Source organism: Scomber japonicus, chromosome 10, assembly GCF_027409825.1.
Source record: "Scomber japonicus isolate fScoJap1 chromosome 10, fScoJap1.pri, whole genome shotgun sequence".
Taxonomy (NCBI): domain Eukaryota; kingdom Metazoa; phylum Chordata; class Actinopteri; order Scombriformes; family Scombridae; genus Scomber; species Scomber japonicus.
In genome coordinates, this window is record NC_070587.1 from 3,377,862 (window position 1) to 3,405,294 (window position 27,433).

Genomic DNA, 27,433 nt, shown 5'->3' on the forward strand with positions numbered 1-27,433 from the left:
CAGTGTTTTTTTTTTTAGTGTGTGTGTGGAATATGTAGATAATCAGGCCATTTACTTAGATAACCCTCACGTTTTTCCACTCATACAGCAGAATATACTGTATATCACACTGGTATCAAAGTATTACTTAGAGGGAGCAGTGATTACAGCTGACTTCTCTTCATTGCGTGTGTTCACCTGAAGAATCAAACCAGCCTTTGTAGTTCAGCTGAGCGCCCAGTATCAGATATGGTGCCAGTGTCATGACGTGTCACATGGCATACACACACATGAATATTTTCTTGCTCTATGTGACAGTATGTGTGATACGAATCAAGAAAAAACAATAGAGACCGTCAGGAAAATTCCACTGTCGCTGCATAAGAAGACAAGTGTACAGTACTGTCAACACTTTGCCTATCAGCAGCTCATACCTGTCAAACCTTCACTGCTGTTTGTCACTTTATGGATATACCAACCAAACAAGAATAGCTATGTAGCTTACTCATAGTTCATGTATGAATTTTGAATATTGGAGAAAACAACACAGTCATTACAACTAAGGCCAAACGTATTTAAATATTTTCCATCAGCATTTAAAACATGCAGAATATTTACTTAGTGAAACAACTCGTCTTGCAACTGAATGATGCGTCACAAAAACAAGGTGCTGAATGATGGCCTCTGAAGGAAGTGAGAAAGCAGTATTATTATAAAGGGTGCATGCAGTGTGACATATTTTGCATTGGCTTAGAAGTTGTAAATGAACACCTGTCTGAAAAAAAAGCATCTAATTATAACTTGCAAATATAAAGACAGTAAATGCTAATGTCATGATTAATTACTGAGCTGCAAAACAAATGACAAACTTCTATTCTGGGAAACCATGTAGCACAAAAACATTATGGTTGCAAAACTTTATTGCCATAGAAAAAGGATAATAAACAATGTAGGCAGCCTCTCACACAACTGAAACTCATTATTAGTCTTTACAGCTTGGTGGAGACTTCTCAGTAATGGTCCATTTACACAATTTAACAGCGTGCTGCTTTCACAAATGAAGAATCTGACAAAGCCCTCTATTCAAAAGTATGTCAACAAACGGTCCAGTGAGCGCTCAAAAAGCACCTGCAGAATAAACCAAGAGTCTCACCTTCATTAATGAAACTGAAAAACCCCCACCCGCTGAGTCTGCACTGCTGCTGTTGATGCAGGAAACTCAGATCCAAGAGCATTAATGTTTCCCTGTTGCTGCCCAGCTGACACAGCTGGTGTGTGTTAGTGACACACTTCTTTACGGACCCGTGTGTCTGTCAGAGTGTGAATGTCTGCCATTCACAATTTACCAAATGTCCTGTGTCCAATCTGGTAGAAACTCAATGCTGACGCTGTTGTGGGCACTGTTAAAAATGCCCTATCAAGCTACAGCAGAAACATTTTAACAACAATTTCACATTGTGAAAGACAGGCCATTTATGTGCCGAACTGGTACCAAACAGCTACATTTTCAACACTTTTCCACTTTATTTTTATGCAATTTCAAAACTTTCAACATCATTTCTCCTCCTACTTTTAACCCTGCCCTGAGAAAAGGACGGAGTGTGCCCCTGTACTTTTTATTTTTGCCATCTGTCCCCTGAGTGATGGTTTTCCCTTCAGCCCAGCTCCTCTTTTGTTTTGCCCTGCTTGCGAGGCATCTTCTTGCTGCTGCTGTCCTCCAGCTCTTTGCTCTTGTAGTAGTGAGGAGCCACTTCCAGCAGCCAGCCGCTCTCTATCTCAATCACCTGTGTGCGGGGGAGAGAGATTAGTCAATCTGATGTCGATACGAAGCGGGATGCAGGTTAAATATCACACAGGACCACTTGTCACACTTCCTCATTGTGTGCTGTGTCATTCTCACATGCAGTTATTCTGTGAAAGCCTTCATATTAGACTCAATGAAAGACGTGATTAGCTTTCCTGCAGTTTAATGTGTGTTGATGATTATCTTTTGAAAAACATTAAACAAAAAACAAAAAAAACCTACTACCTATCTTCTCTTAATGCTGCAAATATTAGAGAGAAGTTTAGAAAAAGTGTGACATCAGAGCAAGCAGACCTGTCTCATGAACTCCTTGGTGGTGAAGACCAGCTCGTGGTAGATGAGCCAGCGCGGCTGCTCTTCAAACAGAGAGCTGTTGGGATGAACGTAGACTGTCTGCTGATGCTTCACTGTCTTGTAGCCGCCTTTACTCAGTCGTGCCGTGTGATAGAAATATCCTGCAGTCACGGCCTGGAAGAGGGACGAGAACGAGGAGGAATTTATAGTCAGCTGATTCTTCTTGTATGACTACAGCAGCATTATAGAGAAAGGAGCAACGCAAGAATAAAAATAGAAACAAGAATATGCAAAAGCAAAAGATTAGTGGATGTGTCGGATAAAAAAAACAAAAAAACAATCATACCAATAATGGAGTCTATTTTTAGTTCCCATGGACAAGTGCATTGCAGGAAGGTTGAAAGTAATTATAGTCATAATAATAAAAAAGAACCTAACCTAACCTGAACCACCATGGAGTAACTGGCACTGCCACAGTTTTGGTGTTTTTGGAGTCTAAAGTATTCCAAGAAAAATTAAATGACAGTTTCAAAAGATACATATTTGCACATTTTTAACTCCATTCAGGTAATGTTAGAGCGGTATGAAAGGTGGCTGGCTGACTCAACTCAATGAGGCTACAGGCTAAAGTCCAACACAGTGTGAATAATGAACTACTTGCTTGAAAAGGAAGGTAAGTAAGAGAAGGAGCGAATTCAGACTAAATGTTATTTTATCAGAAATTATTTTAGCATTAAAAAGTAATAATAAATAAATAAAGTAAATCTTTCCTAGTTTTAGTTTTCTGTCAAGCAGTAAGAGCACTGATGATATCTTACTGATGGGCCTGATTTGTCTCACACAGCATCTTATGTACATTAAACAATTATTCTATTATATTCTTGTTTATTCTAAAGCAGGAACAGCAGGAATATTATTATTGAGCAGTGTCTTGCTCAAGGGAACTACAGCAGGGTACTAGAAGCAGATAATTCACATTTAAACATAATTCATTAACATGTTGAGGAAAAGGTTCTGTTTGGCTCCTATCCTAAAGTATGTTTCGTGTGGGAAACCACACAGATACCATCCGAGTACCACCCCAAACAGTCAGACCTGCTTTTCCAATCCTCTTTTCACCGATGCATATGAACTGTTCACACCTGTTAATCTAGGCCAGAAGGTACTGGGTGTGTTCACTAAAGTAATGCTTATAAAACGAAAACATGACAATGAAATCTAACTGACAGACAAAACAGGAAATAAACACGCTGCTATACAAGCCTGGTTATTGGGAGTTTCATTTACAATAACTTAATAAATTAATTATGAATTAATTATTATTCTTTAGCTGCTACAGGATGATTTTGGACACAGGTAAAGGCAGTATCTAATGAGAATAGGTGTAACCCAACCAATAAAACAAACGCCCTTGCTTATCTCAAGTGGTTTAGGGGTGCGTTCACAAAATACATGGACCCTGATATGAGAGGGCAGAAAGCACAGCCTGCACAGACGGAGGTTTTACAGCCTCTGTTCAGTCAAGATTTACAGGTTTCCTCTTTTTAATTTTTTTTTTAGAGAGCCCAGTTTCTTTATAAAACTTTTTGTGACAACAAACATCCACCCAGCTTCAGAAAAAAGACCAAAAAATGAAATTTAACTTAAAGCTGCAGTTTGTAGTTTTGAAAAAATAGTGGACCAGAAAATTTGAACGAGTACAGCCTCCAGGTCCAGGTCCCTTCTCCTTCCTCTCTGCTGTGCTGCAGTTCTGCCTTCAAAGCCCCTCCCCACAGAGGAACCTGCCGTGCACGCTGCATGCACGTGAAGGCTCGTCCCACAGTAAGAGAGGAAGCCTGTTTGACCAGTGAGAGCACGCGCTGCACAGGGGAGGGGGGCTGCAGAGTGAGAGCACTCGCTGTGCGGGGGAGGGGGGCTGCCAGTAGTGTGTGTACAGTGTCACTGACACTCGGGAGCGAATAGATTCTCATTCAATCATTTTACGACCATTGAGTGGACCCAGAGACACTGAATTATGTCACAGCTTATCTGTGTCTTATTCTACTGTCAGATCATAATGATAATTTTAGCAAATATAAACACAAAAATAGTTACAGACTGCAGCTTTAAGGAAACTAGTATATTTTTAAAAAGAGCTCCTTTAGATAGCAGCCTGTCAAAACTTTTCGAGTTGTGGCCGAGAGCAAATCATTAGTCCTGCCCTTTGGCTTAATGTGTCATTAATCTTGAGTTGTTTATCTGGAACTAGTATTTACCCTGAGGTCTTTACAGCATTCTGTAAAGTCACCACAGAAGCAAACACTGAACGTGAGTAATGCATTCGTTTTAGTAAAGGCACAATCTTGTTTTCTTAACTTTGTAGTGGATCTTCTTTAACTCTTCAGTGCTTTTATTTTTCATTATAAATTAATTGTCTATAAAACTTGAAAAAATCATGAAAATGCACATCACAATTTCCTACAGCAGAATACAACATCTTAAAATGTCCAAATAGTCCAAAATCCCCCCAAATTCAATTTACTATAATGGAAATACCCAGAAATGCAGTTAATTCTTACACTGAGTAAATAAAGAATCTGGAGCTGTCAAATATTCAACTTCTTTGACTTTGACAATCGATCAAAATAGTTTCTGTCGATCAACTAATCTTTGCAGTCTAAATAACAGGACGGCCTCGGGTCACACTGGGCCACAGACAGTCTGGTAAAGTATAATTTATCCATTTTATTAAGACCACGAACCAAAGTTGATATTCCAGGATTCCAGTTTTTGGAGCACTGACCTTGCGAATTGGCACGCTGTCTCCGTCGGAGCTGACCACCTCCACCTCGATGCGATCCATTAGACCCTCCAGCTGGTCCCTGACGTCTCGGGCTCTTCTCATGGAGCGGAACTGGATGAAGTTCTCGTAGCACCACTGTGTAGAGTAGCCGCTCTCTAACCACTGAGGCAGAAAGACATGAACATCACAGTTAGCACAATACCCAATAAAGTTCTAGTTAGAAATGAGCTACAAACCACAGATGTACAATCATTTCATTTGGACAAAATGCAGCAAATTAATCATTTTAAGTCACCATTTATTCATATCACCATTTAAATATGTAGAGCTGCAACGATTAGCTGATTCATCAATCGACAGAACGTAAATCTTTAACTACTATAAATCCGATGAATCATTTTGAGATTGTGTGATTCAATCTCCTCTAATATATATGTCCTTGGATGTATTTAGTCTTCTGTATTAGTAAATAAATTAGAGGAAAACAATCATTAGTTTAAAATAATTGCAAATTAAATGAAGCCCAAAAATAATAGTCATCCTGCCCTTTTAGTATGCAAATATGTAACAGGTTATTATAGTTCATATGCCACTGTTCAGTAGGTCTACTCTGAAAATAAAGACAAGTCAAACACAGATTTTACTGTGCATACACCAAGCCATTTGCATAGCAGGTCACAGAAAACCTGAAATATGTGGTGGTTGGCTGGTTGGCTGTTACATGAACACTACTGCAACACTACTACTACTACAGTGACCCAGTAATGAATCCTACCTTATAATGTTCAGTTTGAGTTTTTTTTTAGATCAAAGTTAGTTGCATTGTTGTATTGCATTATATTGAAAGGATTATAATATTCTGTCCAACTTGTGTTAATAAAAACTGCAGAATATTAGAAACATTGCTTAAGAACATTTTGAACACCAGCACTGCCACTAGTCACGGCCTAATAAATGTATGTAGAGTTAATTAGTAGTGAATAAACACCTCTCTGACACAATGCCAACACAAGTCATCATTATTAACTTCACAATCACATAATCTATTGAATATCTATTGAACTTCATTCAACTGTATATGTGTAAATATTTAACTGTCCACTCAATGCTGAGGATGAGTTAATAATATGCTACTGGCTGCTCTTCTGCTGTCCATATGTAGGTACCTGCTTGTAGACGTTGAGCAGCACCAGGTGGTCTCCTCCTGGCACCACAAAGTTCATCCTGGCATTGTCGGCGTGCACCACTTTGTCTTTGGGCCGGTAGAAAATAGAGTTGTTCACCGACAGCATGGCCGCTATTGACAACACCTCCTCTGAACACTTGTACCTTAAGGAAGAAGAGACGTATAAATGAGATGAAATATGGTGACACATAGAATAGAAACCTAAATTATACTTTCTGAAAAGAAACTGTAATGACTGCTCTGTGACTATTTGCTTCTTTCATTTTTTTCGATGTGCAGTTATGCCAACGTCTCCGAGTCTCAAATTCAAATTTCATAACTGTGGTAGATTGATGATTATTTTCATTATCAATTCAGCTGTTGATTAGGTTCTTCATTTATCGTACGGTCTATGAAAAAATGCAGATATAGTGAAGTAGGGCTGGGCAATTAATCGAAACCGACATTTAGAAACTGTAATCGACTTAATCTTGCTCATGTAAATTAATGGCGGTGTTCACTGTTGCCATGACAACAAAGGTTGCATATCTTTAAGGAATTTGAAAACTTGTCTCCAGTGATCATTTTAACCCAAACCATGATCTTTACATAGTTCTAATCAAGTAAATTAACCACAGCGTCACACCTTAAAACATCTTTATTTTTACTCCCTAAAGATTCGTGTGCCAAAATATCGTGTGAGAAGAAAAATACATAACTGTTCATCATGTGTGGAGATAATCTTTCATTAATCGTAATCAAGATTAAAAGTTCAATTAAACGTGATTTTGATTTTTGCCATAATCACCCAGCCCTATAGTGAAGGCTTACATTAGTATCAGAACTTACTGCTCAGAGGCCAGAATCATCTTGCTCAGCATGGGATCCACTGGCAGCTCAGCCATCCTGCGTCCCAGCTGAACTCCAAAAAAATAACAAGAACAGAATACATTAAGCGACTTTACCAATTCACCAATAACAGTTTGTCCATTTAATAAACAATAATTTTTGTGCTATTTTGCAATGACACAGTCAGCCAGACTTGGTCTTACATTGTTGATAATCACTGATTAACTAACGTGGCTTAGTAAGCACAGCCCTAAATTATAAATACCACGAGTCATCCCTTCTATGTATCAGCACTTTTAATCAAGGAAGTGAGTGACAATTTGGCGCTGGAGGGCATGTCACAGCATCAGAAGCATCAGGTATGCACAGTGCCTCATGCAAATATGCAGACCAACCAAGTGGAGATGGACATAGATTATGCTTGTCAAATAAAAGGATTACGCATCTCTTTCCTGTGATTAAAGTTAGGAATGTAAAACATCTTCACATTACTTAAGCTTCACTGTTTACTTATAACCCTCTGCAGCAAAGAGGATGAGTGTGTGGAGTTATTCACCCACCGCTTGTTATGCGTGCTTGATTGTATAATAACTAACATTAAAAAAGATTCTTAGAGACGTCTGAATTCCGGCAACTGTGAAATAAATGGAGTCTACTGATCCGCTGGCAACTTACAAATCACAGGGGGGTTTCTTGCTACCTATACTGTTTAAATGTTTAATCTCTGTTCAACACAAGCCGAAGCAAACCTGGGATCATGCTCCATGTAAGACCGAGTAGCAAAACAAACTCTGAATCACATAAAAATGTGAATTACTGTATTTCTGTTTGTTCAACTACCTTTGTGAGCTCTCCCAGATGGTTGAGTGCTCCGAGGGCATAGAGCTGCTCCAGTGCCAACACCAGAGTCTCATGAGGAGGGGGGTCCATGAAGTCAAAATGAATGAGGTCGTTGATACCTGCAGGCACAAAAGTATAACCCTGAAATTAAAAACCACCTGAGTGATCTACTCTATTCCACCTTCATGACTGAATGTATGAAATGAAACCAATCTGTTACACTTTAAAGCAAAAATTAGAGATGAATTATTGTAGTTTTATCCAAAATGATATCTTTAACCTCACAGCCCACAGGGCTTCCGATCCTCACCTAAACTCTTAAGCAGCAGGACGACATTGCCCAAGTTGGTCCTCTGAATCTCAGGCACAGTCGTTTCTTCCATCTCATGTTTAAAAGCCCACGCTGTGTAAAGCCTGAAACACTTCCCTGCAGCCACTCTGCCTGCACGGCCTGCTCTCTGATTGGCTGAAGCCTGAAACAGAAACGCACAGCATGAGATGGCGAAACAGATTGAGCCCATGTAGAGGCTGAGAAAGAAACTGTTAGCATACACACTAAGTAATAATATTGGTGAATTACGGTACTTGGAAAAATATGTGCATTCACTTCTGAATACATTGACTTGCTGCCTGTTAAGCATGAAGAGGACCAGGGAGCAGTTACCCGAGAGCAGGGCGTGACAATGAGTGACTCCATGCCGGTGCGGGCGTTGTAACTCTTCTGTTTGCAGAAGCCTGGGTCAATGACATAGATGATGCCATCTATGGTCAGCGAGGTTTCTGCGATATTCGTAGCCACCACCACCTTCAATTGATAGTGAGCAAACACACGGTGCAAAGAGATAAAAAAGTGACTAAGAGATAAAGCACTGCACAAAAAAAGAATAAAGATTAAATCCAGCAGAGAAACAATGCAATCAAAAATGTGATAAAACCTACCTAACAAGGCATTGAAAGGAAAAGGCGGATTACATAACCTGATGTATTTCTCATAAATGCAGCCATTGTGGATCTATGGGTCACGCCAGCTGGGCCTCTACTAGCTCAATTAAAGAGATCCAGGATAATGAGGACTCACACAAAATTATGATGACTCACACAAAATGATCTACTGAGACTCCTACAGCTTTCAAAATGTTTATCTCTGAGTCAGTCGGAAAGCAAACACAGAAACTAGCTGCCTGTAGCAGCCATTATGGATAACTGCAAAGGGATCTATATCTAGGGGAAGTTGCTGGTTAACCTAACCACCCACATATTCTTCCATGCACGCTAGTTTATTTCTTGTAAATTATAATCCTTATAGCATATCCTGTCGACTGTTATAAGGATGACAAACTGTATTTACTTGAATTGGAGTCCACAGAGAGGAGCTAAAACAAATGAAAGAGGCAGAAAGGTGACATCCAGCACTTCAAAGAAGCTGGTGGTGTTCCTGTTTAGCAAAGAGAAAAACTTCTGCATGCCCACAGATGTGAGTAATCCCAGCTATGTACCTAGTTCAAATATTTTTTTCCGGCACTTAGCAACATTGTCCTGGAGACCGTTTCACCTACACAAAATAAACTGAATGGCCAGTTCACCTCTACGAAAAAAAAAAAAAAAAGCGATTACAACATGCAACATCTTATACGACTGATTACAGTGAGCAAGTCACCGTCATCTAGAGGCAGCCCATAAAAACTGCATTTACATTTAATTTCAGTTACTACTACAACTTACTAAGTTACTTTCCCTAGCAGGAACAGACTCTACGCTATCCACAGCCTCCACATGCGAAAAGACAGACGTACAAATTACCCTGGCGGCTAGTTTCTGTGGTCACATTTGTTCAGACACAAATGTTTGAATGGTTTATGTAAAAATTGCGTTTATTTGGAAAGCCGTAGGCGGCTCGCTTCCCCTTATAAACGTTTTGTCTGAGCCCTCGTTTCCAAGAATTTCTGTAATGGAAAGTGCAAACTTAGTGTGACATATCGAGCCACAATGGCCTTATTTATGGGAAATACATCAGGTTGATATGAACCGTAACTTCCTTTAATCTGTCAAACAGTGTTAACGTCAAAACTGGAACACTGTAACTGTCTGTATTCAGTCTCACTGCACTACAGCAGCCTCTAATGGTAAATAACTGCATGGACGTTTAATCTGGGTAAGTCTGAGAAGGCTCTTGCTCACTACACAGCTGATACAATAAACAGATGACACAAGAGTTACTGTCTTATTGTGTCTCTAATAGTCATAAACTAAAAGGAACAGCACTGGAGCACAGCCAGAAAGAGGAAAAGCTTTGTTGTCATATTCTAGTGATAATTTTATATTTTCCAAGTTGAAATATTAATCCTACATCCTGCTACCTCCACTGTGGGTCTATTAGTCAACAATAAGTTTGCCAAGTATTCTGAATAGAAACACAACTTTGTCTCACCTTACGGGCACCGGGTGGAGTAGGGTTGAAGATTTTTGCCTGCATGTCTGACGGCAGGTTGGCGTAAATCGGCAGCACCAGCAACTCTGCAATCTTTGATCCAAGCCGCCTGCATCTCTCCTGGAGAAGCTCACAACACGCCTCAATCTCTTCCTGCAAGACACACATACAAAGAGATTAAAGAGTTAACCCACATGAGGATAAATAATGGGAATTGTCCCTTTGACTTAATTGCTGAATACTAAACCTATAGTGGACTTCCTGTACAGACTTTACACACAAAAACCAGGACCCCAAAATTGTTGATATATAAACTATACCTGTCCAGTGAGGAAGACCAGAACGTCTCCAGGAGACTGGGTGACGTGGATCTGTAGCACTGACACCACACACGCCTCCAAATAGTCTGCCTCAGGAGCCTTGACAACACAACATACAGATCAACACATGTTTTATTATTGTCTTGGAATCACATCTCACCTAGAAGCAATGAAACAACATGGAAAATAGTATTTTAACTCACTATTTAAAAGTTTAAAAATGTTTTATCTCCATCTTTTTTTGTGGAGATTCTTCTTGGGTGGAGTAAAGTTAGAGGGTGTCATATGTCATATAGACTGTAAAGCCCTCGGAGACAAACTTGTGATTTAAGGCTATGTAAATTAACTTTAATAGAGCTGCATTAGTTGATTGACAGAAAATTAATCACCAACTATTTTATTTTGGTAATCAGAGTATTTTTTTAAAGAAAGAAATGTCCAAAGTCTTTAGCTTCTCAAATGTGAATAATTTCTGGTTTATTTAGTCTTTTATGACAGTAATCTAAATATCTTTGGGTATGGCTGTTGGTCGGGACAAAAGAAAAGATTAGAGGATGTCACTTTGGGCTTAGTTTTTTCACCATGTTCTGACATTTAATAGAGCAAAAGAGTAAATGAGAAAATAATCAACAGATTAACTAATAACAAAAATAACTTAGTTGCAGCATAAAACTTTGACATACATAGTGTAAAATACAGATTTGAGTAATGATGATAACATACTGAAACTGCATTAAGAAGTTAATTAAGTTATTTAATTTTATTAAAGATCTGTACAAAATGCTTGTTCTTACTTTAGTGTAGAAGATATCAACAGGGAATCTCCTGCCAGGGATCCTGAAGACGGGTGCGTCGTCAAAGAAACAGGAGAAGCGCTCAGTGTCCAGAGTGGCGCTGGCCACCAGCACCTTCAAGTCTGGTCTGAACCTGGCGATGTCCTTAATCAAACCGAACAGGATGTCTGTGTGGAGCGTTCGCTCGTGGGCCTCATCTATGATGATCACACTAAAGGGACAGGATAATGAATACAGCGATACCTAGAGCTGCTCAATAATGCTAAGTTTAATGTGCATCTCCAAAAACAACATGTTAAGTAAGTCCTGTGGTGAATTCATCAGCAGCATCATTAATATAGATGAATGTTGAAAGTGTGATGAGATCAAGAACACAAAAAAGAAACATACATAATTTAAGAAACCGACATATGCCAAGAAAATAATGGTTTAAGTTGTTAGAGACAGTATTTTGTTCTAATGTTTGAATGAAAGAAGTCATTCAATAAGTGCAGGGGTATGATAATATTTAAATGGTTACTTCCAATAAAAAGCACCTCTAAGTGTTACCTGTAACTGGCCAGATCGGGCTCTGTGAGAAACTCTCGGAGCAGCATGCCGTCTGTCATGTACTTGAGCACCGTTCTCTCAGATGTGCAGTCCTCAAAGCGGATACTATAACCCACCTGGATTAAGTAACAGTGAAGATGAAGAATTAAGACCTTTCATTTACACCAAATAATAGTGAATACCTTTATTTAAAAGAGAAAAAACATATAATAGATAAATAAAGAATTCAAGAAAGGATAATAAATATTTAATTACATAATGTAATTATTGTTCAGATCTTAAATTGAAACCATCAGTCTTGGAATTAATTACACTGTTTTTGCAATAAAGAGAAAATGACATAATATCATGGTGATAATACACCAAACTCACCTCATTACCAAGCTTGACGCTCATTTCCTGTGCCACTCTTGCAGCCACTGACATTGCTGCAACTCTGCGAGGCTGTGTGCATCCGATCTTCATGCCTCCTTTAGTGTATCCCTGAGAGGAAATATAGGTTAAGGGGTCGACTCCACCACATCATATAAAAACATTTTCCCCAATTACCACTGGTGGTGTTTTATAATTTTAGTTTTGTTCTGCCACCATGCCTAAACAGAGGTGACAATGAGAATTTCCTTTGAGCTGTGCTACTGAAAAAAAAAGTGATTATGTGAGCACTGTCAAATAGAGGAATCGGTGGAGCTACTACTGTTAATACGCTTGAGAACAAGAAACATCTCTAAAAGATATTATGATCCTTTGCATTACTTTGGCAAAGGAGGGCAAAATAAAAAAAAACCCTGTGGGAAACACTGTCCTGGTAGCTTTGATCTTGCTGGCAAAAGTTTTAGAGAGCTTAGAGTGAGCATTAAAGTGTTGTATAATTCAGTTTCACATGATCTAATATGGCTTTAAACCTGCATTAACTGAATTTTTTGGCCACTTGGGGGCAGCAGAAACAAGTCGTGAACACAACACTGAAAAATCAGTTGACATGTTGGAACTTATTAGCAAACACCTGTTTATTTACACATCCAGCAGTTATGGAGCAACACTATAATTTATTTAGAGTCATGTCTCTGTCCACCTGGTGAATGTAAGTCCAATATTCACTCTGCTTTTTCATCTCTACCAACTCCTAATGGAAAGATCCGTCTCTTTAGCAACCAAATGCTCCACTACGTTCACCAACTAGTCTACAACTAGTGGTAGTGGGTTTTAGAGCTTTTTGGAGCTTTTTAGATGCTATAAGAGCTCTGTAAAGCTGAAGGAAGCTGCAGAGTTAAGTGATAATCCTGCAGGTCCTACGAGCAACTTCGTGGTGGGAAGCTGTTTCAACTGAATTTTGTTTACGTTCAAGATTCTATATGTGAGTATATTGTGCTATTATTAGATTATGTAGTTACATCTTCCAGGAGGTACTGTGGGATCTGGGTGGTCTTGCCAGAGCCCGTCTCCCCCTCAATGACCAGGATCTGGTGTTCGTGGATGGCAGCTAGCAGGTCCTCTCTGTAGGGGAAGATGGGCAAGCTGCGTCGGACCTCCTGCATGGACTGTTTGTTCATCTCAGCCTGGGAGACAGATGGAGCCTCCTCTTCCTGAACACAATAGGAGTTCACTTAAATTTTAGGTTTTTTTTAGAATTAGATTTTTCAGTGTGATATGCAACGAATGGAAAAGGGAGTTTTTTCTCGCCACTGTTGCTCATGTGGGAATGTTGGGTCTCTTTAAAGTTAAAACCTGAAGAGTTCGGTTTAGAACCTGCTCTATGTGTAAAGTGCCTTGAGATAACTTTGTTGTGATTTGGCGCTATACAAATAAAGATTGATTGAGATTGACTGAACGAATGAGCAAAAATAAGATTAAACTGTGACACAAATAATAACGAACAGGTAAAATACACCAAATGAACCCCTACCTGCTCTTTTCGAGTTCCCTTCATGGTAATGGCAGTGCTGACAAAGTTGATCATCTCGTCCTCCTCCAGGATCAGCTGGTATTTCTCCTGTTCGTGTCTCAACCCTAGTTCTCGCTCCTTTTTGGCGCCGAAGCTGAGGGAGGCCGTCTTCAGCCTCTCCTCCTCCCAGCGGCCCTGCTCTCCTCCCAGTTCCATAGGAGTTTCCTCCAGCTCCAGGTCCCTCTGGGGCACCTCCTGGTCAGTGAGGAGGGAGGAAGGGGAAGGAGATGAAGAAAGAAACGGTGAGAGAAAGACAGAGGAGGCAAACCCAAAGCCAGAAATGATGGCTTTAGAAAAACAGTTCTACCTTGCTTCTATTCTCTTCAGGCATGTAGTATCTGTTCTTCCTTTCTTCGTGTTCCTTGGCACCAGCCTTTTTGTAATCTTTAGCTAAGTCGCGGAGGGTGCGTTTGTATTCCAACTCCTTTTTCTCCCTCTCAGTCATGTTGTCTGTAGCGAAAAGGTACTCCTCGTCAGCGATTTCTGCCTCTAGGTCCTCCAGCTTCTCTGCTTCTCTCTTCTTTAGATAGTCCCAGCGAGATCGTTTCCTCAACTCTGGCAACTAGCGAGGGAGCAAAGAAGGCAAAGGGTCAACAAACTTTATTGTACATTCATAACTGAAGCAACAGGTTTTTTTCCAATATCAAAAGGAAAGTGTGTCTGTTCTCCTAAATAATTCAGAGTGAGTACTCACTACATTCTTCTGGTCCTCTTCAGCCATCTTCAGTCTCTTCTGAGCCTCCTCATATGCCTGGAGACAGACAATCAAAATGTAAGTTGTTTACCTGCATCACATAGTGGATCATTTTTGAAAGACTTTTGAGCTGTGTTGTAACTCCACAGTCTCCCACCTTTTTATCAGTCCTCTCTGCAATGTTGCGGGTCTTGTCTTTGTCTTTCAGCTTCATTCGCTCAGCAAACGCATCTCTTTCTTCGATATCCTGCAGTCGCTCTCTCTCTTCCTTCTCCCACTCTTCCTCTTCATCTTCTACTTTCTGGGCAGACTTATGGTCTGAATTACTCCTGATATTAGAAAAATTGATAACATTTTGAGTTTTTAAGCTACTCACATTAAGGCTAAGAAAATGTCAGAAAATGTTTAAATCTACAGCATAAAGTGCATAATAAATACAATCATTTCATTAAGACTGACCAATTGTGACGAAGTTGGTAGAAAATATCTGGATTACCTTTTAGGCACTTCCTCTTCGCTTGATGACTCGCTCTGTTTTTTCTGCCTTAAGTGTTTCCTCTTGTTTCCTCTGTCCTTGTCTTTGCTTTTCTTCTTCCCTTTCTGCTTGTCTTTGACAGCATCTCCATCACTGTCACTGTCCTCCAGTAAGGTGTACGTGCGGTTTTTCCTATCCATTTCAATGGCTTCCCGCTCCATCGCCCGGGCTGGTTTTTCAACAACCTGCTTGCGAGGAATCTGTAACGCAAAATGGTAAAAGATGTCATGGTTCGAGGTTTCAGTCCTACCAAATGTTCCCCTGCTGAAAATTTATGCAACTACCGCTTTATGTGAGGCTTTTCAAATGCATGTTAATATGTTGTGGCAAGTTCAAACAAGGAATGAATATAGATTTACCTTGTCGAAGAGTTCCTCCGCAAAGGCAATGACACTCTGGTCAATGTCAATCGTGCCTGTCTGTTGAAGACGAGACACAAAGTCTTGAGAGCTCGATGCTCTCCGAGCAGTCCCAATCATGAATTGAGACACATATCTGTCACTCAACCCGAGGATGTCATGGAGACGGTCATTCACCCACTGCTCCAAATTGGCCATGGTGCCTGTTTGGGGAGAAGTCACAAGACAAGAACAAAGTCATCTGTAATCAGGTGTAGATATAAGCCACATAGTTACAGAACCTGCTGCCCACAACCAAACTTCCAGTGTTATGTTCATTCACCATTAACTTTGCACAAGCGTGTGCAGATTAAAACACCTATCAAGCATCAAATACATTTCATGTTTTCTCACAATAAAGCACCTGAACAGCTTCCTTTTGTAATTTCATCATTGAATATGCTGGGGTTATTTGCAATTTTCAGACTGTGTACGAAATTGTGACACATTATATTAGATATTATGTGGATATCACTTTGGATGGTCATGTGTTATTCTAGACAACATTTGATAGAGAAATAAATTGGACAGCCTGATTTAAAACCAGACATGTGCACATACATATATGCTATATATGTTAACTACTAATTTGAGTTTTTTTCCCCAAATTATAAGTGAGAGCAGAGATTTTTTTATATATATCTTAAAACATGTCTGAAAGGGGAGCTTTAAATGTTCAGCAGACTTTGCAAGGTAATCTCTGCTTTGAGATAATAGTAAAGTTAATGTTAGTCTGCAAGAAAAGACAAAAAAGAAACTAGAAGGAGATGTATTTCTGTTGTTGGGGTTAAACTTTGGAATAAGACTGACATAAATGTGAGAATGTGTAACTCACTATTGATTTTCAAACGAAGGGCTTACAGGGCTATTTTTGAGAGTTACACTTTGAAATGTTTTTGGTGGGTAGCTTAATTTAATGTGGGTTTTTATGCAGGATAAGCTAAAACACACTACTACTACTACAAGATGTTAACAGGTGAGCCACAAAGTTAATCATGCTTTTTGCCTCCATGTGTAGTGACACGGTAAGTCATATAGTGAGCTGCTCTGCTTCAGGTTTACAGGAAGTCTTACGTTAGACTGAAAGCTTAAGAGTAACATATATCCAAAGCTTTGCTAATGTTTCTTTGAGGTAAAACAACCCATGAATCTCTACTTACCGCTTTTCAAAGTGCTGAAACAACGTTGTTGTTATGCTGGAAGTCGGAACTTCAGCTACAAATAAGATGTTTGCTTTGATTGTAGTTTGTAAACTCCAAGTGAGAAAACGATATTAAGAGCAGCCCAACACGAACATTTTAAACTATTTGTGACTTCATTTATGAAAAACGTCCAAAGGGATAAAAACATATCCAAATATATATTTTTTGCTAACTTCGCTGCATGCACGTTAAGTCGGAAGCGGAAATACGTCACACAAGCAGATCTGGATCAGTGGCTGCGCTTACTGCCCCCCTGTGGTCATATGGAGAACAACAATAACTATGTTTTTCTTTTCAGAGACACTGCAAGGAATTATCTTTTATTAATCATAAATTAGTCTTAAATTACTTAATTGAATTAATTAGTACTATTAAATAGTTTTAAATTCTGACAAAAACTAAATGTATGTTATTCTCCAGGTCACCTAAGAGCAACCAGCCCCTTCAATGGTCACTTAATGAATTTGTTGATTGATATAAATACTTTGGGCTCTGGTTGGATGCTAAACTCACTTTCAAGGTCCATGTGGGGAAATTATGAAGCAAACTAAAAGTTTGGATTTCTACATAGAAACAAATCTTATTTCTCTTTTGCTCGTCTCAAAACAATAGTGCAATGTACAATTGTATGTCTGTAAAGAGGAAAGTCTCAGTTTCATGACACCAGCACAACTTCAGAAGTCAGTTCTTGAAAACAAGGCCTCCAGAAAGCGGCCATGACCCTGTGTCCGTGGCATGTGGGTCTGCCTGCAGCAGTACACCTGTCAAATGCTTGTGCCTTAAGGTGAACTCAGGGAGGACAGAAACCTCCTGTGGCTCAGAAGACAAAAATGTACTTGATCTTGATTTACAGTATTAATATTGAATGAGAATGTGGACTATTATGATTCCTCTTTTGGGTTTGAAGCATGAGGTAAAAACATATTATAACAAAACTGGAGGTATGGTGGTAAAGCGATGTTGCTCATTTTTCCTATTCTATCATCTGGTGTATGGCTTTTTGTTTCCTTTAGGTGGCATCACCTAGTATGGAGAACCAGGGGCATGATGAAGTATATGACGTACCTTGAGTTTTTAAATATACTTTATTACATTTCTACACAGGGAGAATACATACATACAAAAGTAAAAGCAATAAAATACATCTGAAAAATAATACATCATTAATTAATCTTGACAACAAAAATAATAATAATCTTTTCAGTTCAGTTATTTTTTGTTTAAAGTTTGTCTTGTAGCACTTTGAGTTTTGTTTTGTGAATGTAAAGTACTTTATAAATAAAATGTGTTCTTCTTCTTCTTTTTATTAGTCTTACTCTTAAAAGTTTTTAAAAGTTTGTCTGAACCTTACAAGAGGTTTCAGTGGTCTGAGTGGAAGTCATATGAATTGGATATCTTTAACATTTACACTTTTTCATAGCATCAAATTCCTTGTTTGTGTTTCCCCAGGCAGTTAACTTTGGCATTAAAAGACTGTAATAAATCTACTTGATTTGACTCACGTGGACAGCTGAAGCTTCATATCGAGCTAGAGTTTTAAATTATTATTGTTTTTGCAGAATGAGTACTGTGGACTGTGGCCTCCACTTAGACTAAATTGTAGGTGCTTTATGGAGGTATTTTCTAATGATCTAAATAGTAATACAAATCGATTCAAATTTGTATTTGTTCTCCTGATTATTGTTTTAAGACAGGCATGGCAATTGTGAACCCGCCCTATCATAGCCTTTACTGATAACTAAAAACGGATGTGACACTACACTCAAATAACCGTATATTACAGTCAGAACAGCAGTGATGAAGAATGAGGAAGCGCACGTGTCTACAAACAAGACTACAAACAAAAACGTTTATCAGTTAATCAGTCATCACCATCACTGTTAAAGACCTGCACCCCAGGGCAAAGTCTCTCTCTGCCAGGGGTCTCCTCTCTGGATCCTCCATGTGCTCGGCTAGAGGTCTCACCTGTGACCGGCTGAAGATGAAGACTCCTCAGGTCATCCGAGACGCACCGACACCGCTGCTGCTGCTGCTTCTGCTGCTGCTGCGGCTGACAGGGGTTTGCATTGACGCGTACAAGCCTGTCGTCATCGTGCATGGTATTTTTGATGGACCAAAGCAGTTCACAACGCTGTCTAGTTACATAACCAAGGTAGGACATCTGAAATGCAAGAGGTAATATGTAAATAAGAAGATTTACTCAAGCATAGGCTACCGTTACTTATTTTCATTTCATGCTACTTTCTACTCCACCACAATTCAGAGGGAAATGTAGTAATATTTGCATACTACCTTTAGGCTACTAGATAGATATAGTTATTTTTCAGGTCGCAAAATTGTATTAAATAATATATGATAAACTTATAGAATACAAACAACGATTAGGCTAAAGATCATAAAAAGTAATAGTAACTTTTTTTTGTACCCAGCTGATTTATTATATCTGTCACGTGGCTTAATTTAATGCAAAAGGAATACTTTTAATTTGAATACCTTAAGTAACTTTATAGCTGGTAATAGATCTTGAATGCAGTGGAGGACCAAATATTTAGATCTTATAGCAAACATGTACCAATGTAGGAATGCAAAAATACTCCATTACAAGTAAAAGCGGTCCAGGAAAAATCAAGTAAGAAAGTACATTAGTATTAGTAGCAAAATGTAGTTAAAGTATTGCAGTAAAAGTGACAGTTTGGTCCTTCTGACTGATTATTATATATGACATAATTACATTATTAATACTGAAGCATCAGTGTTAGAGCAGCATGTTACTGTTGTAGCTGCTGGAGGTGGAAACTATAGTTTGAAGTACTTTATATACACTGATCCAGTTTAATCCAGTGGTTCCCAGGTGGGGTGGAAGTGTCAAGTATAGCATCAAAATGGACATCAGCACAAATATATTCAAAGATTTAGTCCATTCAAGTTCTCAAAGATGATAAAGTTTGGTGCTTGCTGTGTCACTTTTGTCACTTTGTCTGCCACGATGGGAATGATGAACTAATTCTCAAATGATGACTTGAGATCCACAGTGAGCATTACTGATTATTTTAAAGACAGTAATCATATAACCCAGATGATGTGTGAGTCGGCAAGTAGTTTCGAGATAATATTTTCTGTTCCCCTTTCATTTTCTGTTCTTCAAGATAAGTACCATTTTGGGGGAACCACACAGCCCACATGACCCAGTTGGCTGACAACATTATCAATTATCACAGCAACAACAATGATAAAAATAAAAACTATGATAATAAAAATAAAAATATGAATATAGATGCGGTGGGCATCAAGCAGGACTACAGAGCAGCAAGTAGTCTGCAACCATGATCCATAGAAACCTGACTGATTACATTAGTTGATTTAATCAGTTATTACTGTGCTTCTGTTACTCTGTCCCTTCTTTTATATCAATATTTCACAGCTCCTTTTTTAATGTTTATTTTACTCCAAGGTGCATCCAGGCACTGAGGTGAACGTGATTGACCTGTATGACAACATGGCCAGTCTGAAGCCATTGTGGAAGCAGGTCCGAGACTTCAGGAAAGCCATCAACCCCATCATGCAAAAGGCTCCTGGTGGCATTCATCTTCTGTGCTTTTCACAAGGTCTTTTCTCACACACACACACACACACACACAGACACACACACACACACACACACACACACAAACACACAAACACACACACACACATAAAAAGCCATGTAACAGAGTCACAGTCTCCAGGACTAGTATGGGATGCTGAATTCTTATTAAAACTCACTAATAATAAACAGTTTAAGCTTTAGAGTTGAAATGTTCCTGGAGAGCTTAGATGAAAAAAGTGCTGAGGTAGAAAACAATTGTATTAATGATTAAAGGAAGCTGGAGGGGGGCCACTTCATTAATTGCAAATTTGCTCTACTTGAGTATAACATCAACTAATCCATGCATTATTAAGTGATCAGGCATGACTTCGTTAAGATAACAGAGATGGGTCTTTATACAGGTTTTAAAGATATCAATGGAGGGGGAAGATCTAATCATCCGTGTCAGACTATTCCATAATATCCAGCCTCATGAATGGACCATCATGTTTGGGGGCCCATTGACTACAGTTCATCCATAGCACACTTTAGAAAGCTGTGTTATATGTTGAAACCCAGAAGCCAACCATTACTGGAACACTGAAATACTAGTTTGCAGTAAATTGATGAAACTTTATTTCGAAAATTGCCCCCTGTGAGCTCTAAAATTGAGAAAGGTTAGGACACTTCTACAAGATAGATAGAAAATATATTACACAAACATTAGTGCGCAAACAAATACAAATACAGCCCTGTTTTCCTCCCACAGCCCAAAGACATGTAAGTCAGATCAAAATAAACGGATATTGGAATTGTCTCTGAATAAGAGATTTAGATTAAGCTAAGAGGCTACTTTTCATTTGTATTGTACTGCAAAGTAACAGTCGTTACTCTTGCTCCTTATGAATATATTTACAAAACCTAGCTAGTATACATCCAGCCATACTCAGTAAGACTCAATACCTAACACTAAAACAAAAACATGACTCAAAGCATATCTAGTACCTAAAAGAGTGTTAAGTGAAATGGAGCAGGTGGATCCAAATGCAGGAGACTGCAGGCTGAGTGAGGAAGAATAACTTCAAGGTTTGTGCAGAAGCAAAAGCTGGTGGGTCAAAGCAAAACTGAACAAAGCAGAACGAAGGACCAACAAAGACTGAACTGAAACAGTGACAATTACTAACTGAACCAGCAAGGAGATGAAGTACAGGTGTAGAAATGGATGGAGAAACTCGAGTGAGGGGAATTGAGATAAGAGAATTGGAAAGAAGCTAATATGTAAAAATAGCTGATTCATTTTCTGTCAATTGTTGTAGCTCTATGTGACACAATGTCTAAACCAAATCACAAATAAAAGTCTAATGGATAGCGATCTGTATTACAAAGAAAACCCCAAAGATAACATTCATTTTTATCAGTTAACTTTACACTTTTCAGTAAACAAGAAACCCAAATGAATTCATTTGCTGTGAGCACACTTTGCCTTTAAAAACAGCACCAGTTCTTTGGTGCACGCATCATTTTGCAAGGTACTAGGAAGGCAGGTTTTCCACATTGTGGGCTAATGTGTGTCAATTGCTTCTGTCTCATGTAATCCCAAACTGACTTGATCTTGAGGTCTCTGTGGAGGCCAAACCATCTGTTGCAGGACTGTTGCTGTATGTTTTGCATTGTAATGCTAGCACCTTTGCACAGTACTGTGTGTGGTCCATCTAAAAACCAAGAATTTAAGTGTGGCACACTTTTCTATCATAGCACCAAATGGATTCAACAGTGACCCAAGAGAAGTTTGGTTACTTGAGAAATGTTAGCTGTCTCTTCATAGAAAAGAGGGTGTGTTGAATGAAAGCAGTTAGTCTATCAGAGACTGAGATACACTCAGACAAAACGGTATAATTTAAACATACTGAACCAAGGACAACAGCTGAAATGGCACTGTTTGGTTAAAGGTCAAATGAACCAAAATTGAATCTAAAAATATAGTAAAAATGGCACAGTTTATTTTCTTTTGATAAGGTCTCCTACTCTGTAGGCAAACATGCAGTACAATGCATTAAAAACAAAAACAAATGTTCATTCACAAAGACTGCACATCTACACACAATAGCTGAATGAAAATATTTAATCCACACAAGTTACTGATTCTCTATGAATTGCTGCTGGGACACGTCAAATGAATAACTAAACTATGAAAGTCAAAGTGACACTTTCTGCTAACAGTGAACGGAGGACAGACTGGCTGTGGCTGATAGTGATAAGCACACACTTTGTAGGTCATAAATCAGTCATTTCTTTTTCCTTGGGTTTAGAAACCCAAACAAAATAATCAGTATTAACACTTCAGTAACCTTTAATCACACCACTTTTCTCAAGACTAGGGCTTTAAACATTTGTTATGACTGTAAAGTAGGAGGTTCAAAGAAGGTTGACTATCATGGGCACCAGTCAGGATGCGTGGAAAAGGAAGGCCATGTGACTTGACTCAAGATTTATTTCAATAATCAGGAGTGTATTGATGCAGCAGTAAATGAAAGGGGGGAAAGGGACACACATGGGTCTAAAATGTCTGAAAGAAAAGACACAAGATTAGATAAACACAAATTGAATTATCCCTATATCTTAGTTCTCAATTAAACTAAATGTACATAGGATAAAATATTCTATAAAACCTTATATCAGATCTGCTACTCTGTGTGAAGGTGTAAAAGAATGAGTGAGAGGGAGTGCACTCTTTAACTAAGGCTTGAGTGCACCAGATGAACTTAATCAGGACAATTAGGGGTGTCAAAGGGTGAACCAAACCGCCAATTAGTGAGAAGGAAAGGAGAAGAAAGGAAGTGAGGTAAATGAGGAAAAGGGAAGTGAATCTTTACTACAATGATATTTGAATATTTTAGCTGAAATTATGTGGCTATATACTTTTCTTAAAATGTGGCCAGATCTGTGACAACTCCCATAAAGACATTACAAAGCTCTGCATTTTAACTTGCTGTCATCATCATCATCATCATCATCATCATCATCATCATCATCATAATATCCTGTAGGCTAGACTACTGTAATGATCTTATCTGGTGTGAAATCAGAAATAATTAACTGAGACCAGAAGTATTTGTTTTTAAAACTCTTCATGACCTACTTATCTGACATGCTCGTAATGTATGAACCAGTATAGTCCACAAAAGACTTTACACTCTGAGCTGTTGAAAGTCTGCCTAAGGATCTGAAAGCAGACTTATGTCCTCTTTTTTCCCCTCAGGTGGTCTAATTTGTCGAGCACTTCTCTCTACGGCTTCAAACCACAATGTCCACTCCTTCATCTCGCTGTCATCACCACAGGCTGGGCAGTATGGAGGTAAAGTAACTTCATTTCATGTCCAATATGTGTCTAGATCCCAATTACGTCTGATGAAAATGTACCTCTGATGATGGATGTTGAATTTAGGATTCTCAGCTGAGTCAAAATGTGTTGATTTGTAGTGAATAATGTCAATACTGCTTTTTCTAACTGGCTCACTCCACAGACACGGACTACCTGAATTGGGTATTTCCTGACTGTGTCAAGAAAACGGTCTTTCGTATTTGCTACAACAGACTGGGACAGAAAGTGTCTATCTGCGACTACTGGAATGGTGAGAATAAGGGAAGGGGGTATTTACCTTTTAACTGAAGATAACATGCACATTGGCATTAAATTCCTCCTTGAAAAGACACTGCAACAGATATATATTTATCTTTTCTCCACAGACCCTCACCACAGGTCCCGCTACTTGCAGAGCAACACCTTTCTGCCGCTGATCAATGGTGACAAACCTCACAGTGAGATGAAATGTAATGGAATAAGTGGCTGTCGTGGGCATTATGTACTGTACAGTTATACATAGACATATTGTATCAGTATAAAAAAAAAACATCCATTTCTCATTTTCATTCCCTCAGTATGGAGAGAAAACTTCCTGCGCATCAAGAAGCTTGTGCTGATTGGAGGACCAGATGATGGCGTCATCACACCGTGGGAGTCCAGGTTTATATCTCATTAAAATGTTCCAATCATTGCTGACACTGCTGAAGCTCTTTCATTTGACTGTAAGCCCTATGATTGATATTATAGCCTTCCTATTTCATATTCCACATATTTGATGTAGTTTTCTTTTAACAATAATAACACAGCGTGTACTATAAAGACAATAATTAGGGAAAAATAAAATTCACATTTACATTTAGCTTTTTCTTCAGGTCAATAATAATTTCCCAAATTAGATATTAGATATTTTTGTGTGTTAAATAAATATGTTATTTTTGGCAAACCAGTAGGATGGAATTTGAGTAACGTAAGAATAAGATTTAAAATGATAAAACTAAAACATGGCAAGAAAAAAATAAAAGATAATTTTTGGTGGTTTAAGTTGGTCTTCTATCTATCTTTCTTGGGCCTGTTTAGACCTGGCAGTAACATGCATCTCAGGTGATCCGATCAGAAGTGGACAGCTGAGACACATTGCTGTTCACGTCTTTATTATGCATCTTGTGCTGATTTTGTTATCTCCAATTTTTTCAACCACTGGTGCACTTTTACCAAAATAGCCACCACGTCCTGCATATTTTCCTGTTATGTTCTTTCCAGGGATGCATCAGGATTCATTACTGTTTACAATCACAGATCACAATGCATCTTGGTGGTCATTTACACTTGCATTTAGTGCAGTTCACCCAATATGCAGGTTGATTGCCAGGTGTAAATGGGGTCTTACTGTCCACAGACTACAGAAAGACCCCAAAATGTTTATGTCTCTAAGAAGTAACTCTCTAAGTAGTCTCGAAGTAAAGAGTTTTTCTGCAAAGCCAATCAAACCTCAAACAGTTTTCCTCACTCAGGTTCTAAGGGTTGAACTAAAAACATAATCACTTCTCAAACTAATCCCAACACGTGCCAGTTTAAAGAAAAAAGGGAGATATTAATTTGGACGCTCCTCGAATCAGCTTAGATAAATACTCAAGTGTAAGACAATTTTAAAACTAACAGAGCATTTCAAACAAGTGTTGAGTGTTTGTGGTCAAATAGCAGCAGAGGTTTGGCTCCTGCTTACCTGGACTGACTTATTCGTCTTTCTGATACAGCCACTTTGGATTCTATGACAGCAAGGAAACTGTTCTGCAAATGGGGAACCAGGAGGTGAGTTGGAAACTAACATACTGTACATGTTTCTTTGCAACTCAGTCCAATTCTACACCTTTGGTAAATTGTATTAGCTGGAAACTGATGTTTAGTTTTACTTTATTCTGTCAAGACCTTCTGTCCAACTACATCTCTCTTTTCTCCTTTTCTCTCCCTTTTTAAAGTATTACAAGAACGACACGTTTGGACTGAAGACGCTGAGCGCTCGTGGAGACGTGTCGGTGTGTGTTCAGTCTGGTGTGAAGCACGTTCAGTGGCACTCCAACTTCACGGTGTTCAGGAGCTGCATAGAGAAGTGGCTTACATGAAAACAACACACTGACAGAGGGTGAGAGTTCGCCTGTAAACTATTACTACACAACATTATGCATACTTTGGAAACTGCTCATGCTTGTGCAAAGATGTGCAGATGATTTTATAAAGACACGCTATCATTTATTTCCCTAATTTTTTATATCTGCTTATGTTCTTTTCAGGGTCACGGGGGGGCTGGAGCCTTTCAAAGCTCAGGTCCAGTCTGTCACAGACAGGCTGACACATACAAAGAGAAAACCATTCATACTCAGATTTACACATACACAGTACAGGCAGTTTCACATAGATCAAATTCCACACAGAAAGGTCCCAGCTGACACCTTCTACCACCACCGTGCCACCCCTAATTCCTTCTTTTCTATATATTTTAGTAATACAGACAGTAACCACAGGCAACACTCATTTACACACAAACACAGATCTGTAGTTTCATCTTCTTTAAGACATACCCCATGAAAAAATCATCATAGTATTGTGTTGTATAATTCTGCCATACCCATCATCTTGTAAAATTATATTCCATATTTTGTCATATAAAAAGGATCTTAATAGATTGATAATGTATAGTTTACTTGCTACACAATATTTTTATTCTTTTCTTATGAAGCACACCTGTGGCGAGTGAATTCAACTAGTGTTTAATTAATACGAGTGCATCTGTGTTTTATGCCTTCAAAAGACTTTTTACAAGAACCATGTCAAATTGTAGCGGTACATTTATAAATTTTAAGTGAAAATCAAAACATTTCTCATTTGTATGAATATATTTTTTATATATGTTCAAATTTCATATTTTAAGCTGCTTTTGAATTTTAAGTGAAAATCTGCCTGTTTTTGCTACACTTGCAACTAAAGCCTTCAATACACACACATAACCAATTATCAGTGGTCATTGTTATTTCCATCATGGCCACTAAATAATAAACAAATAATCTCAGTGAGAATATTCTCAAATTGTTCTTCATACTACAAGTAATAGTAATAATAGTAATAGAAGTGTCTAATAAAAGGCATTTATTCTAATGAATCCCATTGGCCTGCATCCATGGACTGATTGAACACTGCCCTCTGGTGGATGTTTAAAGTAATTTGGAGTATTTTAAAGGGTAAATACACAACTCCATCACAGATTTGTTTGTTTTCTGCTTCATGAGATTTGTTGTAAATGAATCCTTTTGGACTATATTAAAGATTGTACTTTATATCTCTATTAAATCTCCACATGATTTTTTGTTTTATTCATTTATTGTTTACATAAACACTTTGATAGAGATCAAGTTGTTTCAACAGCATGATCAGAAAAATGTGAATTGTTTCCACTGTTTAATTTCTCTTTTGGGTGCTAATCACAGCACCATAAAATATTGGGGGTGTAACTGTCATATATTAGATGACCCTCTATTATACACATGAGCATTTTAAGCCTGGATTCAACACAACTTTATGTATGTAGCATTTTACACATACCATGTGATCCAATTTGTTCTTTACAGCACATAGAAGAAGAAAAAATACAAAAGAAATTGTGATAGAAGCAAAGAGAAAAGTACAAAAGCAAGAGTGACCACAAAGGTGGAAACAAAGGCTTTTTTTGACACTGTTGTGTTGTTGCTGTACCAGAATGCAGTCTATTGTTGCAAGGGTCTGTGCCTCCATTTAGTTAAATCAACACAAAATTAGAAGCATCTTTGAATATAATGTAATCCACTAGAACAAAATACAATGAAGTACAGCCTCCAAATTGACCACATAATTGAGCCAACACACAAACTGAGGTAGAAGTGAAAATGGAGTTAGTATTA

At 38.5% G+C, this 27,433-nt stretch overlaps 2 protein-coding genes across 3 annotated transcripts; one reads left to right on the plus strand and one right to left on the minus strand.

Moving 5' to 3' along the window:
- Positions 1-881: 881 nt before the first annotated feature.
- dhx16 (DEAH (Asp-Glu-Ala-His) box polypeptide 16) lies at positions 882-16,752 on the minus strand. Of its 2 annotated transcripts, none has more exons than XM_053326805.1 (21): positions 16,534-16,752; positions 15,335-15,537; positions 14,937-15,175; positions 14,598-14,769; positions 14,441-14,497; positions 14,054-14,308; positions 13,708-13,941; positions 13,196-13,387; positions 12,177-12,287; positions 11,805-11,920; positions 11,256-11,466; positions 10,462-10,560; positions 10,142-10,294; positions 8,378-8,518; positions 8,024-8,186; positions 7,714-7,832; positions 6,874-6,941; positions 6,026-6,188; positions 4,860-5,021; positions 2,078-2,251; positions 882-1,763 (listed from the first exon to the last, which is right to left on the minus strand). In XM_053326805.1, exons 2-21 carry the CDS (start codon positions 15,530-15,532, stop codon positions 1,635-1,637), a joined length of 3,156 nt encoding a protein of 1,051 aa, XP_053182780.1. In that variant the 5' UTR covers positions 15,533-15,537; positions 16,534-16,752; the 3' UTR covers positions 882-1,634. The 2 variants fall into 2 exon arrangements, with proteins under 2 accessions (XP_053182780.1, XP_053182781.1); XM_053326806.1 differs by having other exon boundaries at positions 16,530-16,752.
- A 1,708-nt stretch (positions 16,753-18,460) lies between these two features.
- On the plus strand, positions 18,461-26,352 carry LOC128366582 (lysosomal thioesterase PPT2-like). The gene is made up of 9 exons (XM_053327320.1): positions 18,461-18,727; positions 20,027-20,180; positions 23,400-23,495; positions 23,665-23,772; positions 23,888-23,971; positions 24,080-24,164; positions 25,259-25,313; positions 25,481-25,644; positions 25,793-26,352. Exons 1-8 carry the CDS (start codon positions 18,518-18,520, stop codon positions 25,622-25,624), a joined length of 936 nt encoding a protein of 311 aa, XP_053183295.1. The 5' UTR covers positions 18,461-18,517; the 3' UTR covers positions 25,625-25,644; positions 25,793-26,352.
- Positions 26,353-27,433: the final 1,081 nt, after the last annotated feature.